Here is a 14,862-nt window from a genome sequence, read left to right as displayed (position 1 = left end):
AACAAAAGACCCAGCTGTGGTAGTTCAACTACTGTTCATGCGTGCCGCAACGACCAAACCTAATTGCTCCTCAAGGTCACAAAACAATAACCGGTACTGACGGCTAGGCTCGTCTTAATCATATAAGTAGCGCGTTTCCACCCCCTGATTGAGAGAGTCGTCTGTTCTATTCATACGACTCCTACTTGACGAAAACGAGGCGTGATACCCGGATGACAGCTAGGCTTACAGAATTTGTGATAGGGTATGATACTCTTTTATGCGATCTGACACACACCTTGAAAACGGGTAGTGTGGTCAGATAAACCGGTTTATACTGGACCCGTAGGTGCCGAGTCTGGTAGTTAGGAAGGCCTGCCTATTCTGAATGGGGCCTTTGTTGATGTGTTGGTATAGTACTGGCGGGTCCATAGATTAGGTGGCGGACAGGGAAGATTTTCGACGATTTCAGCAGAGCACATGTAACACATTCTTGCCAAAAAGAACCCAAGCTCCTTCTGTATCCTTCTATGATGAATAGGGAAGCTTAGATCAAAGAGACATAAAGTTCTTACTTTTATTCAAAGAATGTGCTTGAAAAAAGTCTCTTATAGTGAGGGGAGTTATGTAGAATGTAAAAAACACAAGTGAAAGAGGTCTGAAACTTGTACTCTCTGACCACAAGGTCCGTTAGTAGTCTGTTACAAAATTATTGTGTACTTTAATTTTGGATAAGGAGAGGGGGGGGCTACTATTTTAGAGGCGCATGTGATATCAGTCTGTAACAACCTTCCATCTTTTCTTTAATTGTGGAACTTAGCTAACATCCAGTGATAATTTAATTTTCGAAATTAATATGACAGGATTTTGTAACATCATTTTTTTTACATAATTTCTGTTTAACATATTTATTTTAGTTTATGTCACAGAAAAAATTATTTTTCTCTCCAATGACCAGGTTTCAAGATGAACCCAGGGGTCGTTGTTGGATTTCTATGTATTGTACACAGTCTCAGTGGAATTCCTCCGACAGAGGCCTCTTCAGATAAACTGACACTTAACCAGGTAAGCGACGGGTAGATCAAAAACCGCCCCGATCCTAAGTGTCCATAATAATTTTTAAACATTAGCGGGTCTAGTTGACCCCAGGGTCGGGTCAAAGTGGCACCCTACATTTTATAATGTAGCAATCCATCTAAACGCCATGTAAGAATTTTTTACGTATTTTATCTTATTTTGAGTCTTGGTTAAATATGTAGTCAATATGAGACAGATAAATTAATGTTTCTACAAGTTTCTTTTAATATATGAATTTGTGTTAAAAATCACAACAAAATACAGGGTCCCACTTGCTCCGATTCAAGTGACCCAAGTAGCTCCATTTGCACATTTTTATTTTAAAGAATTTCAGCCATTTTCTGTGCTATAAAATGAACTACGTCGAAACAGGTCGTAGACGATAGGAATAACCTGGTTTAAACACTTCACCTTAGTTTGATACCCTGTTCACATCCTTTGTACTATCACAAGGCTTTGCAAATACACTTAGATTTTAAAATCACTTCAACAAAGTTACTTTCAGAAAACCTTCATTTGGACTCACCGCCCAAGAAAAATGTTTACCACCGACGTTAACTTGGACCGGTAGGATACGGTCACTTTACAAGATCATGTGATCATGTTTTTTTACCTCATAGGTACTTTTGCATAAATTGATGAGGGGCCAACTTACTCCTGTCTTCTCTGTCGGTTTTCTGTGTTTACAGAAAAAAAAGCACAATACGTCAAAGATCTATATCATGCGTTCACATTTTACTTGAAAAGTGTACTGGTATTTATGCCACAGCGGATGTTGAGAACAATAAAATTCAAACGTGATATTTTAGGCGAACACCCACGTCAAGCATGATTGCTAGTTATATGTTTATCACGCCTGGGTCTGTTATACTCGAAACTACATGAAATAGATACATCGCGAGTGAACGATGTGTCGTGATTTTCACCTTACTGACACGTGGGGATCTATTACATGTAACTTCCTGATTCGTGGTGTAATTATCGTATACGCTATTCGTATATGCTGGGAAACACTAAGGCATCGGTTACTGAGGAAATAGGTAGTTTTAGTGGGACATTCGTTGTCTAAGAACTTCATGTATTCTTAAAAGACAAGTTGTACTCATATATTTAATACAAACCCTTGAAGTAATAAATCTTAAAGTTCTTAATAGTCCCGTTCGTACACTCGGACCACAGGTTGCGCTAGTAGTCTGTTACAAATTTATTGTATCACTCACTTATCACTACTTGCATAGGTTTCCGGAAATGTTAGTATGATATTTCAGGTGTGGCTATCCTGTGGGTGGTTGATTCTATTTTTCACATCGTTATTTCTGCCATCTATACCCTTAAATTTTAAGGAACATAATTTTAACGTTGGAGATTAATGAACCAGTCATTTTTAATGAATGTGCATAGGTCCTTGAGAAATATAGAGAACACCAGAAGCACATACAGAACTAAACAGACTTCCAGCCATATGCATAACTATAGGTCAGGGAATCCAATTAAAAACTAATTCAAGGCCCTACACACTCAGGAATCCTAACGTTCAACTGCTGTTGTGTCTTAACACAAAACAAAATGTTTATTACCCAAGAGCAGTAATTAACATGTGTGTTTTATGTTAAAGAACAACGGGACTTGGACCCTAGGATTCCTGAAAGTATGGGGTCTTGAATGGATTTTAATTAACTTGACTTATATTCAAGAATACGACTGAAGAACATTTTAGTTTCCTCAACCTAAAGATCTGGGTATATAGCAGGGCCCAGGGGGTCTGGACCCCATTTTTTCAACGCTGACCATAATCTCCCATAATGTACTGATTTTTCAGAAATCCTGGATTCTCACCTACATATGCCTGTGTATTTTAAAATTGCTCAAAACATGCATCCAATGCCACTAAAGAAACCCTATTCAGTCATACAAGTAAATTAAAACGTACAGTTTACCTATGTTGAACAATATTTACAGTACAAAAACATTATATTTGAAAAACGTTATCTCTCATAACGTTGGGCCAACAACAGGTACTTTTTCACCATTATCCCATGAAGTCGCAGGCAATATCTTATGTGGAGATGAAGTCGCATTTTATCCTATAAAGTCGAGTTGTCAGTAAAATCATAGCATTTATCCCATGAAGTGGTACATGTAATATACCATGATGTGATTTAATTTGTAGGTGGGATTTTTATAGCTGTACGATTTGTTTTAAAAACCAGAACATGAGTTTTTTACATGCTCTCTTTATTCTTGATAGATTTGAAAATTTCACAAAACAAAACAGAATGTAAATTTTAAAAACATTTATCAAAGGAGCTTTGATTTAGGTTTTTCTCTTTCAAAGGTATGACTTTCTTCTATCCCCGTCCCAGGAAGGAAATGGGCAAAATTCTCAAATCATCCGTTCACTGACATATAACCCAGGTCACCCTGAAGGAGGGACTGCCCGGTCAGAATTATTACTGTCGTCCCCTTCCATAACGTGCTATAAATTCAGAAAAAATAACAGGTAGATCTTCTTTGTTGAAGATACCGTCTTCAGTAGCGTCCAACATGTCGAAGAGAGAGTCTTCAGTTAAGTGGGTGATAACATTGGGGTCAGCTGCCAGCGTTTCGCATTTCTTAAGTCCCGCAGCGACGGTCTCAGCGTCCACTCCGACGTCAGCGTAGGTTCCAAAAAAGGCACTTCCAAGTATGTACATATCGAGATTCTACTGAAACAAAAAGCTGTGATATTATACTGATAACCGTGGCACATGTTGCCATAAACATGTTTTTACCACAGCATTGTTAAAAAAAAATATAGCAAAACTAGCTCATTGTCAACTTTAAATACACATGGGCGTTTTCTTTCTTTAGTTATTTCTTTTTTTTTCTTTGTGATAAAACTGTATTTGTGATTGATTGATGATTACATTTGGCTTAAAATGTTGAGTTTAAAACACATACTTCAGTTGCTGAAATGAAAAACAACAACACCAAATTACAGTCGACCAAAATTCAAAAATATAAATAGAAACACGTCAGAATACAGAGTTTTAAATGAATCAAAATGATAAAAGTGACCTTGTGGATTTGATACATTCTTTCACACCTACCTGTACCGGGTGTGGCTTGCCGGCTAACACGTCAGCCATGTCGAATACACCGTCCTTATTGGCATCAGCTCTGTCAAGTATAACCCTCAGCCGGGCGTTGTGTCTGCGCCTCTCTCCATTGAAGTCAGCCAGGGCTTGAGCTACTGCTGCAGTCTGGACTCCACCGGCAGTCTCAGGGTACTTGTCCACAAACGCCTGCCCAATACCACAAACGGCCTGAAATAACCATAATATTAAAACCTGATATTCGATACTTACAATTAAAAAAAGACTAGTATCACCAATATCACGACTTTGTTCATTCTGACTACACCAGGTGGCCCAAGTTTCGACTTTTAATAGTTGTGACTAATAGTATAATGTCATTACAACATCAGTTTAAATTTCATGAACATATAAATATTACATCCGATCAATATTGAATAATGCGTACTACATCAGATATTCAGTAGCGGCCGCACATTATCAAAATGTCAAACGGATATTGGGACGAAGAACCCAAAATATAAAATGGAAAAGTAATTTTCCTGGTATCATGTAAAAGTCTCTGTTGTTTATAAACAGTTATCACATCAAGGTTTCCAAACACAAAATTGCCTTATCAATGTATACTCTGTAATATAAGGGGTCTCTAATACGTTCTACCAGGGCTGCAGTTATTATTCTGTGGGCTTTTTTTGCTGAGGCGACAGTATGTACAGAGATTAGCCATCTAATTAACCAGGTCTCTAATAATATAGTATACCAAATTAAAGTATGAACGATGCAATACTTTTGTAGCAGACTTCTAGCGCAACCTGTGGTCCGAGTGTAATCAATGTGCGAACGGGTTTGTTTTTGATATGTAAGTACAACTTGTTTTTAAAGAATACATGGAGATCTTACACAACGAATGTCCCTCTAAAACTAACCATTTCCTCAGTAAACGACGCATGAGTGTTTCCCAGCATATATGAATAGCGTATACGATAAATACACCACGAATCAGGAAGTTACATGTAATAGATACCCACGTCAGTAAGGTGAAAATCACGACACACCGTTCAGTCGTGATTATCTTTTTCACATAGTGTCGAGAACAATTGACCCAGGTGTGATATAACTAGCAATCGTGCTTGACGTGGGTGTTTGCCGAAAATATCACGTTTGAATTTTATTGTTCTCAACATTCGCTGTGGCAGAAATACCAGTACACTTTTCAAGTAAAATGTGAACGCATGATATTGATCTTTGATGTATTGGGCTTTTTTTTCTTTTTTTTCTGTAAACACAGGAAACCGATAGAGGGGACATGGTTAATTTGGCCCTTCGTCAATTTATGCAAAAGTACCCATGAGGGGAAAAACATGATCACATGATCTTGTAAAGTGACCGTATCCTACGGGGCCAAGAATACGTAAAAAAAAAAAATACTTCGGAGGTGAGTCCAACTGAAGGTTTTCTGCATGTGAATGTTACTTCGTTGAATAGATTTCAAAATGTACATGTATTTTCATAACCTTGTAATAGTATTTATCTGCCTCATATTGACTACATATTTAACAAAGACTCAAAATAAGATGAAATGTGTAAAAAATTCTTACATGGCGTTTAGATTGCTTCATTATAAAATGTAGGGTGCCACTTTTACCCGATCCTGGGGTCAACTTGACCCGCCAATTTTCTTAAATTATTATGGACACTGAACTGTGTAAATAAAATCTTAAGTTCGGAGCGTTTTTTTATCTACCCATCACTTACCTGGTTAAGTGTCAGTTTATCTGAAGCGGCCTCTGTCGGAGGAATTCCACTGACAACTTGAACAATACACAGAAATCCAATAATGATCCCCGGGTTCATTTTGAAGCCTGATGATTGGAGAGAAAAAAGAATTGTTACTGTGACATAAACTAGAATAAATATGTTAAATAGAAATTATGTGAAAAATGATGTTACAAAATCCTGTCATATCGAAAATTACATTTTCACTGGATGTTATTTAAGTTTAACAACTAAAGAAAAGATGGAAGGTTGTTACAGTCTAGTATCACATGGGTCTCTAAAATAGTATCCAAAATTTAAGTACACAATAATTTTATAACAGACTACTAACGGACCCTGTGGTCAGAGTACAAGTTTCAGACCTCTTTCACTTGTGTTTTTTTTTTTTTTTTTTTTTTTTTACATTCTACAAAACTTTTCACAATATAATAGACTTTTTCAAGTATATTCTTTTCATAAAAGTACGAGCTGTTATTCATAGAAGGATGCAGCAGGAGCTCGGGTTCTTTTTTGGCAAGAATGTGCTCAGCTGAAATTGTCGAAATCTTTCCCGTCTGTCACCTTAAACCATGGACCCGCCCAACACATCAACAAAGCGTACTCTTTTATTGACTTGATTTCAGTATACAGTTAAAATAAAACGTATTTTTCTTTTATCGGGTAGTTTGGGAAATGGAGACGTGGTCTTTGATATGAAATGGAATAGCTCACCGTACATCCTATTCTGTACCATGCTGTTAAATGATTATCAAAGCAGAGTAACTTCCTGATGGAAAAATACACCAAAATAATATTTCATCTATACACAACCCGAGGAGCAGCGTACAGCGACTACCCAATTTTACATTATGTTAGCCAGGTGGCTACCAGCATGCGTGAAGAATAATTACAGCCTTTTAAGGACCAAAAAAGAAAGGGTCACTATTTCAGCACCCAGTGTTATATGTAGCTTCAAAATGCCCGCCGAGGAAAAAATGAACGAATAACTATAATATATGTACGGGCTCCGTTACTTCTTGATTATAGCAGATTCCATGTGACTTACCGTAAAGCTGACACAATATGTTATGGAGCAGGCGATCACACAGAGCACCTCTAGTTCGGATGCATTGATTATTTTAATATTCATTATCTTAATAGGAAATTTCCCATCTATTAATGAAGGAAATGCCATGGCATTAATTTGGCAATATGAAAAATTATCCTTAATAACTTCATTTACTTTACTTTATCCCAAATAACAGTCTCGTGAACTCTACTCTCTACCAGATGCCAAATGGGCGACTACGTCTTTATTTTTCACTGTACAGAAATGTGCCCAGAATAACCAGCGAAATACTAGTAAAAACTTATTGACTGTGACTGTGGTAGAGGGGACGGGTTTCTTATCACACGTGCTACAAGAGCGTCGGGAATGCGGGAATTAGTACATGTAATACCATCTCGGTAATTAAAAAGGAAAATGTACAACTTGAAAACAAGGTTCAAAGCGTATATTTTTTGTTGATCAAATCAAACACATTTAATGTACTAACATCACATTTAAACAACGACTCGAAAATTCAAGTTATAGATTTTTTCTGTCACAAGATACGATAAATAAATTTCAAACCGTTAGAATCTGCATTCTGTATTTCACAATATTTGTTCCCATTCGTCTGTGTCATGGTAAATGGAATGTGAGGATATTCAGAATGTCAGAATATGTTTATGCATTTTTGCTATGGAACATTTTGTTCAGATGCTGATAATAACCAAATACCTCTTCCACTATTTAGAAAAGACAAAAGAAGGCACGCAATTTGTTCACTGAAGAAGCTTCAGCAGGAATGGCACTGCGACTGACTTTGAGGCATTCTTGCACATGAAGGTTTAGCAACCAATAATAAATAATATATAATAATATATAAAGCAAAATATTATAGCGAGAAATTAATAGTCCCAGTTCATGCATTCTTTAAATGCTTAGGCCTAAGCCCAGCATTATATCAACAAAACATTTGTCATCCTTGCCTTTCTAAAAGAATAGAATAATTGCTTGTCATAATTCAAATTACAGTCCAACTTCCTCCTATCTTCACTGAAATGGTAATGATGATAATAAACTAAAAATGCCACACTGCCAAAATCATAAGGAATAAGACAGCAAGCAACGAACAGGAGTTCATTCGCAAGATGGCGCCACTGCTTGTGGCAGTTCCCTCAGTTTGATACACGCGAACTGACTTAACCTGCATGGCCACACCCTCCCCCTCCGTCGTCCATGTAGGATACCACCTGTCCTTGGCCTCCCAGAACGTAGCTGAGGCCTTAGAGTCGCTGTCCCTCCACGGTTTAGTGATGTTCCCAGACCCATCTCTAAGGGAATCGGGAAAGAATCCCCCAGTGCCTCCCACTGCAACATTCATGATGATGTGGAACTGAAATATTGATGAATTGAAATAAATGCAAATGTGAAAATACACGTTTGATGTATTAAGTGATTATTTAAGTTTGGGATAACAAATAATCAGAGTATCGCAGTTGTTAAAGTTTTCAGGCGCAGGGGAGACAAAATACTTTTATTAAAATATATACATTTAGTATTTGAATGCACTTTCAACGGTGCATCTACCATTCTCGAGCTTTCAAAGTCATTTTTTAAAAATTCTAGTGACCCTGAAAGTTTATATTAAATGTCCGTATGTGACCTCGAATTTCGACCTTTTTCTCCAACAAATGAAGCACCCACGCACACACTAACACACACGCATTCATAACAAAACTAGCTTAATTCTAATTCACAACTCCGCCCTTTTGTCTTTAATGAATTACCTTTCAAACAAAGCGTATTCTAAAACAAATTGGCAACCCTAAATACCCGCTACGTATGAATAAGTGTATATATATATATATATATATATAAATATATATATATATATATATATTCCTGTATGGCGTCTCTCTCTCTCTCTCTCTCTCTCTCTCTTACACGATACATAATTGAAACAATATAATATGCTGTACTTGTTTTAATCATGAAACTCACAGCTTTATCAAATGGAGCCAGTTGTGTCCCATTTTTCCAAGGATTTGGTTGAGTTTGGTTCTTCCACCCGCCGTCGCTCTGGTTACCCCACGCCCAGAAACCGGGAAAGCTGGGGTTTTGATCCAGCAGCGGAGATGGAATTTCTAGGAACTGGTGGCCATCAACGGAAAACCTGTGGACATGGCACAAAGTCAATGGGAGGTGAGTTTCACTATTTAGTTTAATGCACAGATAATACTATAAAGATAAATAGAGACAAATTCATACCAAGATGTTTACATCAATAGCCGAATATGAACATCTCTTCACATCAGAAAAAAAACTTTACTTTTAAACTTCAGAAAATTTATCAGTGCAATTTAGCAACAATAGACTATCCGGCCAACTTATGTTAGACTTCATGACTTCTTATTACTTTTAATATGTCACATTTCTCTGCACCTAATGTATATGGTTTATCCGAATAAAATGATCTTTAAAAATAATAGATCTTTAAAATACAAATCTAAACTATGCCCGCGAATGAAACTGTAGCTGTTTAATATTTAGGTAATAACCCACTCTTCCAAGACACATTTGAATCGACCAATATTTCAGAATACCGTAACTGAAATGTCCAAGATGAAAGTATTACCTGAAGCCGTTGGCGGTCCAGTCAACGACATACTTGTGGAAATTATCTGCAAAGTTGGCCGTTTTGTTTGTACTACAACACACAAGCAGAAATAAAACTTTAAAGCAGCCTTTCAAAAAAGTTAACTGATTTACACTTTTTCTATAAAATGAAACTGTGTGTCTACGCTTTTAGACAAAACAAATATGTTTTGAGCAATTTCACAACACTATTTCAAACCCAAAGTTAGGTAGATCTGCTGTGGTCTGCACTGAGATTAATTATATAAAAAGTACTGTATTTGTATTAGTATTGTTGCTGATTTTAAAGACGCAATGAACTTACTATGTCTTATGTGTGAGATGGAACTTATTGTCATTATAGATGGGTCCCCAGTGTAGCGTTGAGCCAATCGCGTTCACCCCCTGCTCTGATTTATTTACCCCATATAGATCTCGATTTCCTGGGAAATTAAATATGACATTAAAATAAATGTTACAGATGCATTTGGTTTCAATAAACTATTGTTTAACCTGACAAAAGTAGGTTATTTAGTGTATTTTTGTTTATTCACTTTATATATATCTAGAGTTTCCATGATTTATTTTACTTTTCTATTTAGGTTCTTCGTGAAAAATAATCAAGACTTAAGAATATTTTGATAATTTAGACTTCTCCTAATTTGCAACCATGCGAGTAAACCTGTCTTAGGTTTTCGTTTGAAAATGGGCAATTAAAAAAATGATGAAGTGATAAAGTAACTCCTATATTAACACCTCTATACTTGTAAGTGTGTGCAGATAAGAGTGGTTATATTATATTGCACTTTGTTAACATTATAATATAATACTTCATAAAGGGCGGGTGTACTGGATCATGCGTACCCCTTGCTTCCACTAGGTCAATTTCTCCAGATCTTGGCCAATCTCCGTATTCATTATCCTCAGGCAAAAGCCAAATAGCTGAAAATACACACTAAATTTCATTCAGTTTCGAGCAAAAACAATTCTAATTTAAATTGGAGGTATTCAGAAAAACGAAGCGATAGTTCAACAATACTGTTACATTCAGTTTACATTGCTGTGTCACTGTTTTTTACCACGGCGTTCTTTTTCTCTCTTTTTTGTCTCTCTCTCTGTTTCTCTCTCTCTCTCATTACCTGGCCATATCCAGTCTCCTGCCGGCATTTTGGCCACGACCTCCAGCCGACCGTACTTGAAGCTGAATTTGCCTTTAGTCCGCAGACGGGCAGACATGATGGGGTTCACGATTTGCCCGCCTTGTCCTCTGCGCAGGCATCCATAAAACATTTCATTTGTGCAACGACCATACATTGCTAAAAGTCAAAATATATTTACTTTATCATTGATTGCTTAAATGTTCCATGTCGCTTTAAGAAACGTGTACAAGTATGGGTCTATCTTACCTTTTAAGTCTTAGAAAAAAATATCCGTAATATTTGTTGACGTAATGTGTAAGTCAATTCATTTACCTTCAAAAAACATTTACATTTAATAGAGAGTCATCGAATATTTGATATATTACCTCTTATATCCAATGTCCCATTATAAAGAAAACTTTCGCCAAATGGCTGACCAGTCAAAGGATTGATACTGTCTTTCAGCAGGGTCTGAATAACATCGAAATATCGGTTTATACAGGGAAAAGATGTTTTCACAGAGGTAACACAGTAATCTCATGAATGTCAGTTTGTTTGGTAGCACAGTGGACTTTGGTAATGCAGGCTACATACATTGTTTCTACTAGAACTATTAGTTTTTTCATCTATAAATGCCATTTGAAATTTTAAAATTATGTTCAACGAAGATTTTTAGAAGTTGCAATAAAACTCAAATTGTCAACAATTTCCATTCTTGTAAGAAATGGACGTTATAGAAAACAGTGCTATTGTATTTATTCTGTGAAGCAAGATCGCAATGAAACTTCGCTTCTTGATAGAAAAATATCCTCTTTGCATTCAAACTGTCCCATTTAGATCACACCACCTTATGTTCTTGACAGGATCTGCAAACATACATACATTTAGGCAGTTTGCACACGAAAAGAAAGGTCCACAAAAATTCTATGAAGAAGCAAATAAAGATTTAAAGGGCGACCTGTGTCAATAAATAACAAAATGTCAATACGTCAGTGGGGTATTAAAAGAAATCCTCCCTTTAGTAAACTTGATAAAATTGTTCAGGGATTCGTTTACAAGCAAACAATTTCGCAAAAATTGCCACTCACTGGTTTTATGAACAGGGTGTTATCTCTCACGTAACTGTTTTTGGGGTCGTCAGTGTAGACCTCGAATTCCCAGTTCTGAAAAGAAATGCGTATTAATCAAAAGTCACTGAAAAGTTGTCAAAACATATACAGATCACATTGTCACAGCAAAACTTGATAGGGCTGGGTTAGCGAGGTAAAATGTTCACCTGTTGAGGTTAAAATGGAGGTCAATTGGGCTCAACCGCCCCTTTTATTAATTAATTTGTTTGTTTATTACTTGCGACCTCCATCATTTTATTTACGTATTTATCCATTTTGTTTCGCGTTTGCTAATGTTGGCAGTGTATTTTCAGTCGGCATGGCCACCTAGATCGACGATACTTGCAGGCTTTATTTCATTACTTAATTTGATTCTGTGATCATTTTTTAGATTTTAGTTGGGCAACATTTTTAATAGTAAAAATGTTTCATATTTGGGGAAACTCACCTTTCTCGTGCAAAGTTGTCCCCTGGTCACATGAAGTACATTTTCACGACTACAGACAGGGGCGGATCCAGGAATATTTGAAGAGGGGGTCCGCAGATGCCAAGCCTCCCCCCCCCCCCCCAAAAAAAAAAAAAAACTTGGCGTGGGGTTCGGGGCCCGATGAAGGGCCCGGAAAATTTGGTATTTTAGAGGTCGAACGACCCTCCTGACCCCCCCCCCTCTAAATCTGCCACTGTATAGAGCAACCCATCTTAACAACATCGTCATTTGAGGGCAAAAACAACGCTGGCTGAGCTCAAATGCAAACAGTTATGGCCAGAGCTTAAGTATATGAAATATGGCCATGTGGTCTTCAAATGATTCCCACAGATGAGGCCTGCATGAACAGCTTGATATTTGCAATAGAAGTGTTCCAAATACTGTAGGCTTTGTACAAATCGGGTCCAAGTCCATAAGAAACAACCTGGGCCGTTATACATCGTGCATGATGGGTGGAAAGAAAAGAGTAGTAGAACAGAAAGGAGTTTGAACTTGGAGACATTCATTTACACCAACGTTGGCGAGGCATTCAAATTAACGAGGAGATGCAATGTACCTGATACAATCTCCTGACACTCCTGGGTTAATGTGGAGATGTCTACGGTGTCAATGCTGCATGGGTATATGTAACCAAACTTATCTCCCCATGACATGCGTTTAGGGTTACGGCACACCTATACAAATATTGACGAAAAATTGAATTTGTGATAAGACTGGATTAAAACATCCCTAAGTTTATCTGGTCAGATGTTAGAGTAACAATTCTGGCAGCCTAGGGACCGACACACGAGCAGTGAAGAACACTAGTCTTTCACAATCACACCTGTTTATCGTAATGATGGACGATTAGAAATCAACACAATACAGTTTATAAAACATTAACGATGGTCAAGGAGGCACTTCTGAGATATACCTCCTTGCCGTTATCATGGACATAATGAGAGAAGGTTCTCTCATTATGTCCATGCCGTTATATAAGTGTTATGGACCCTCTTATACGAGCTAATCTTTAATTTTTTCAGGTTGAGTTAAAACCAAAGGTGAACAATAATGTAAAGTCACATCAAAAAATAATTACGGAGCGTGATTTTATATTCCAAAAATTGTCCACTATACAGAACACCATTTTCATATTACAGGAGTGTATATTCTATATTGAATTTAATAAATTGAATTGAATTTAATTAATGTGATTTCTAAACAAGAAATTATAAAAATCATTAGGCTTTATCTAGTTGACTGCATTTTCGTAATATTTCTATATGTGCGCCATTTGAAGGGGCGAATCTTGTATGAATCTTTTTGCTTCTCTACTTTTTGCCGATCAATCATGAGCGACCCTCATCGTAATTCAAACATTGGGAACATGTTTATTGAATATATATAGACTTAACATGCCTTTCTTTCTTTTTCTTTCATTTTTTAAAAAAATATGTCAATAAATCTTTAGTTTATGTTAAATTTTAAATTATAATCTAATTTCAATTTAAAACTTTGGATCTAATATAAGCCCTATCACAGTCAAAATCATATAGTGTAGATATGGGTGAACGTGCAACAGTGTTTGAATGCCGCTCTGTTCCTCGCAAGGTGAAGACACCGTGCACACACAAGAAAATATCACACAGCCGAAGCATCAGTTTCCGGAAAATCCTGGTGCTAGCACTAAAAATTTTCTTTATCACCTCTTAAACTCTACATTTGCTGGCAAAATCGCAGTTTTACAACTATTCATTCCACCACTACTACTTATGAAGTTTCAACCTTCCTTTTTTTCTATTTTTTTACTCATTCCACACCTACCCCTCCACCCCATGCGGTGATTTCGTGTTCCCAATTTTTGGGATCCAGCGTGTCAAAGGTGTCTTCAAAGATGAGATTTTCTACGGCATTGTTTTTCGTTACACTGGTAATTAGTAGCACGCAAAGAAATGACCAAGACCCTTGCATTTTGACGCTGTTGTTTATGGTAGTAGTCAAGTGGAAAACGGCCCTCTTCTTTCTAAGTGTTAGATGCTGATTACGACTCTTATATACCCTTGTAAAGTTCAAATGTCAATTTACAGTAAGGCCAAAGCTTTTAGACTTCTGGTTTACGAATTATTTTCTTGAAACTAATACAAAGCAAGTTAAAATATTAAAATCCCCGCGAAGAGAAAGACCGGACCAAAATAAAAATACATTTTTAGAATTAGTTTTTTTAATGCGTATGGCCGTAGCTAAAGTTTGGCAAGAGTCGAAGCAAGCCACACCCCTGGTGGAGAAGAGTGAACCTGGACCTCAACCCGCGCCAACCTTATCAGTGAAGAAATCTGGGTGAAATTCCAGAGGAGGACGGTGTCTCGTCCTGATGATAAATATCATTTCTTGAAATGATGCGAACTTCTGAAATTAAAATGACACAATAATTGCGAAGATTCAAGCATCCGTAATACACGCAAAAGTGATATAAATGGCCTATTGCGTAAAATGTGTATAATCCTTAAATTATTTATGTAAATATAGCGTGAGCCGTAAATAAATGCTCTTGTCTTTTTCACCGTTGTATAATGTAAATACA

The 14,862-nt window shown here is 36.8% G+C and overlaps 2 protein-coding genes across 4 annotated transcripts; both read right to left on the bottom strand.

Annotated features, from left to right (window-relative positions):
* Positions 1-2,422: 2,422 nt before the first annotated feature.
* LOC106171957 (uncharacterized) lies at positions 2,423-6,894 on the bottom strand. Of its 3 annotated transcripts, none has more exons than XM_087001172.1 (4): positions 6,797-6,894; positions 5,886-5,992; positions 4,146-4,361; positions 2,423-3,758 (listed from the first exon to the last, which is right to left on the bottom strand). In XM_087001172.1, the coding sequence occupies exons 2-4, from the start codon at positions 5,982-5,984 to the stop codon at positions 3,507-3,509; spliced, it is 567 nt and encodes a 188-aa protein (XP_086857298.1). In that variant the 5' UTR covers positions 5,985-5,992; positions 6,797-6,894; the 3' UTR covers positions 2,423-3,506. The 3 variants fall into 3 exon arrangements, with proteins under 3 accessions (XP_086857298.1, XP_086857297.1, XP_086857299.1); XM_087001171.1 differs by lacking the exon at positions 6,797-6,894 and adding an exon at positions 6,618-6,717; XM_087001173.1 differs by lacking the exons at positions 5,886-5,992; positions 6,797-6,894 and adding an exon at positions 5,057-5,145.
* Positions 6,895-7,384: 490 nt separating this feature from the next.
* Positions 7,385-14,316, bottom strand: LOC106154709 (beta-1,3-glucan-binding protein-like). The gene is made up of 9 exons (XM_087001170.1): positions 14,106-14,316; positions 11,795-11,869; positions 11,093-11,177; positions 10,707-10,883; positions 10,432-10,509; positions 9,893-10,010; positions 9,569-9,640; positions 8,935-9,106; positions 7,385-8,326 (listed from the first exon to the last, which is right to left on the bottom strand). The coding sequence occupies exons 1-9, from the start codon at positions 14,250-14,252 to the stop codon at positions 8,012-8,014; spliced, it is 1,239 nt and encodes a 412-aa protein (XP_086857296.1). The 5' UTR covers positions 14,253-14,316; the 3' UTR covers positions 7,385-8,011.
* Positions 14,317-14,862: the final 546 nt, after the last annotated feature.

Source organism: Lingula anatina, chromosome 1 (genome assembly GCF_051362555.1).
Source record: "Lingula anatina isolate TDL-2025a chromosome 1, LinAna3.0, whole genome shotgun sequence".
NCBI lineage: Eukaryota > Metazoa > Brachiopoda > Lingulata > Lingulida > Lingulidae > Lingula > Lingula anatina.
This window is presented reverse-complemented; position numbering and strand designations above follow the sequence as displayed.

Excerpts from the sequence above, each read along its gene's own strand:
- LOC106171957 (XM_087001171.1), bottom strand. The coding sequence starts at position 6,639 with ATGGTACAGAATAGGATGTACG. Across the intron at positions 4,362-5,885 it reads ATAAACTGACACTTAACCAG|GCCGTTTGTGGTATTGGGCA; the intron begins GTAAGTGATGGG and ends TGGTTATTTCAG. Across the intron at positions 3,759-4,145 it reads GCAAGCCACACCCGGTACAG|AATCTCGATATGTACATACT; the intron begins GTAGGTGTGAAA and ends TTGTTTCAGTAG.
- LOC106154709 (XM_087001170.1), bottom strand. The coding sequence starts at position 14,252 with ATGCAAGGGTCTTGGTCATTTCTTTGCGTGCTACTAATTACCAGTGTA. Across the intron at positions 11,870-14,105 it reads TCACCGCATGGGGTGGAGGG|AACTGGGAATTCGAGGTCTA; the intron begins GTAGGTGTGGAA and ends ATTTCTTTTCAG. Across the intron at positions 10,011-10,431 it reads TGACCTAGTGGAAGCAAGGG|GAAATCGAGATCTATATGGG; the intron begins GTACGCATGATC and ends TTAATTTCCCAG.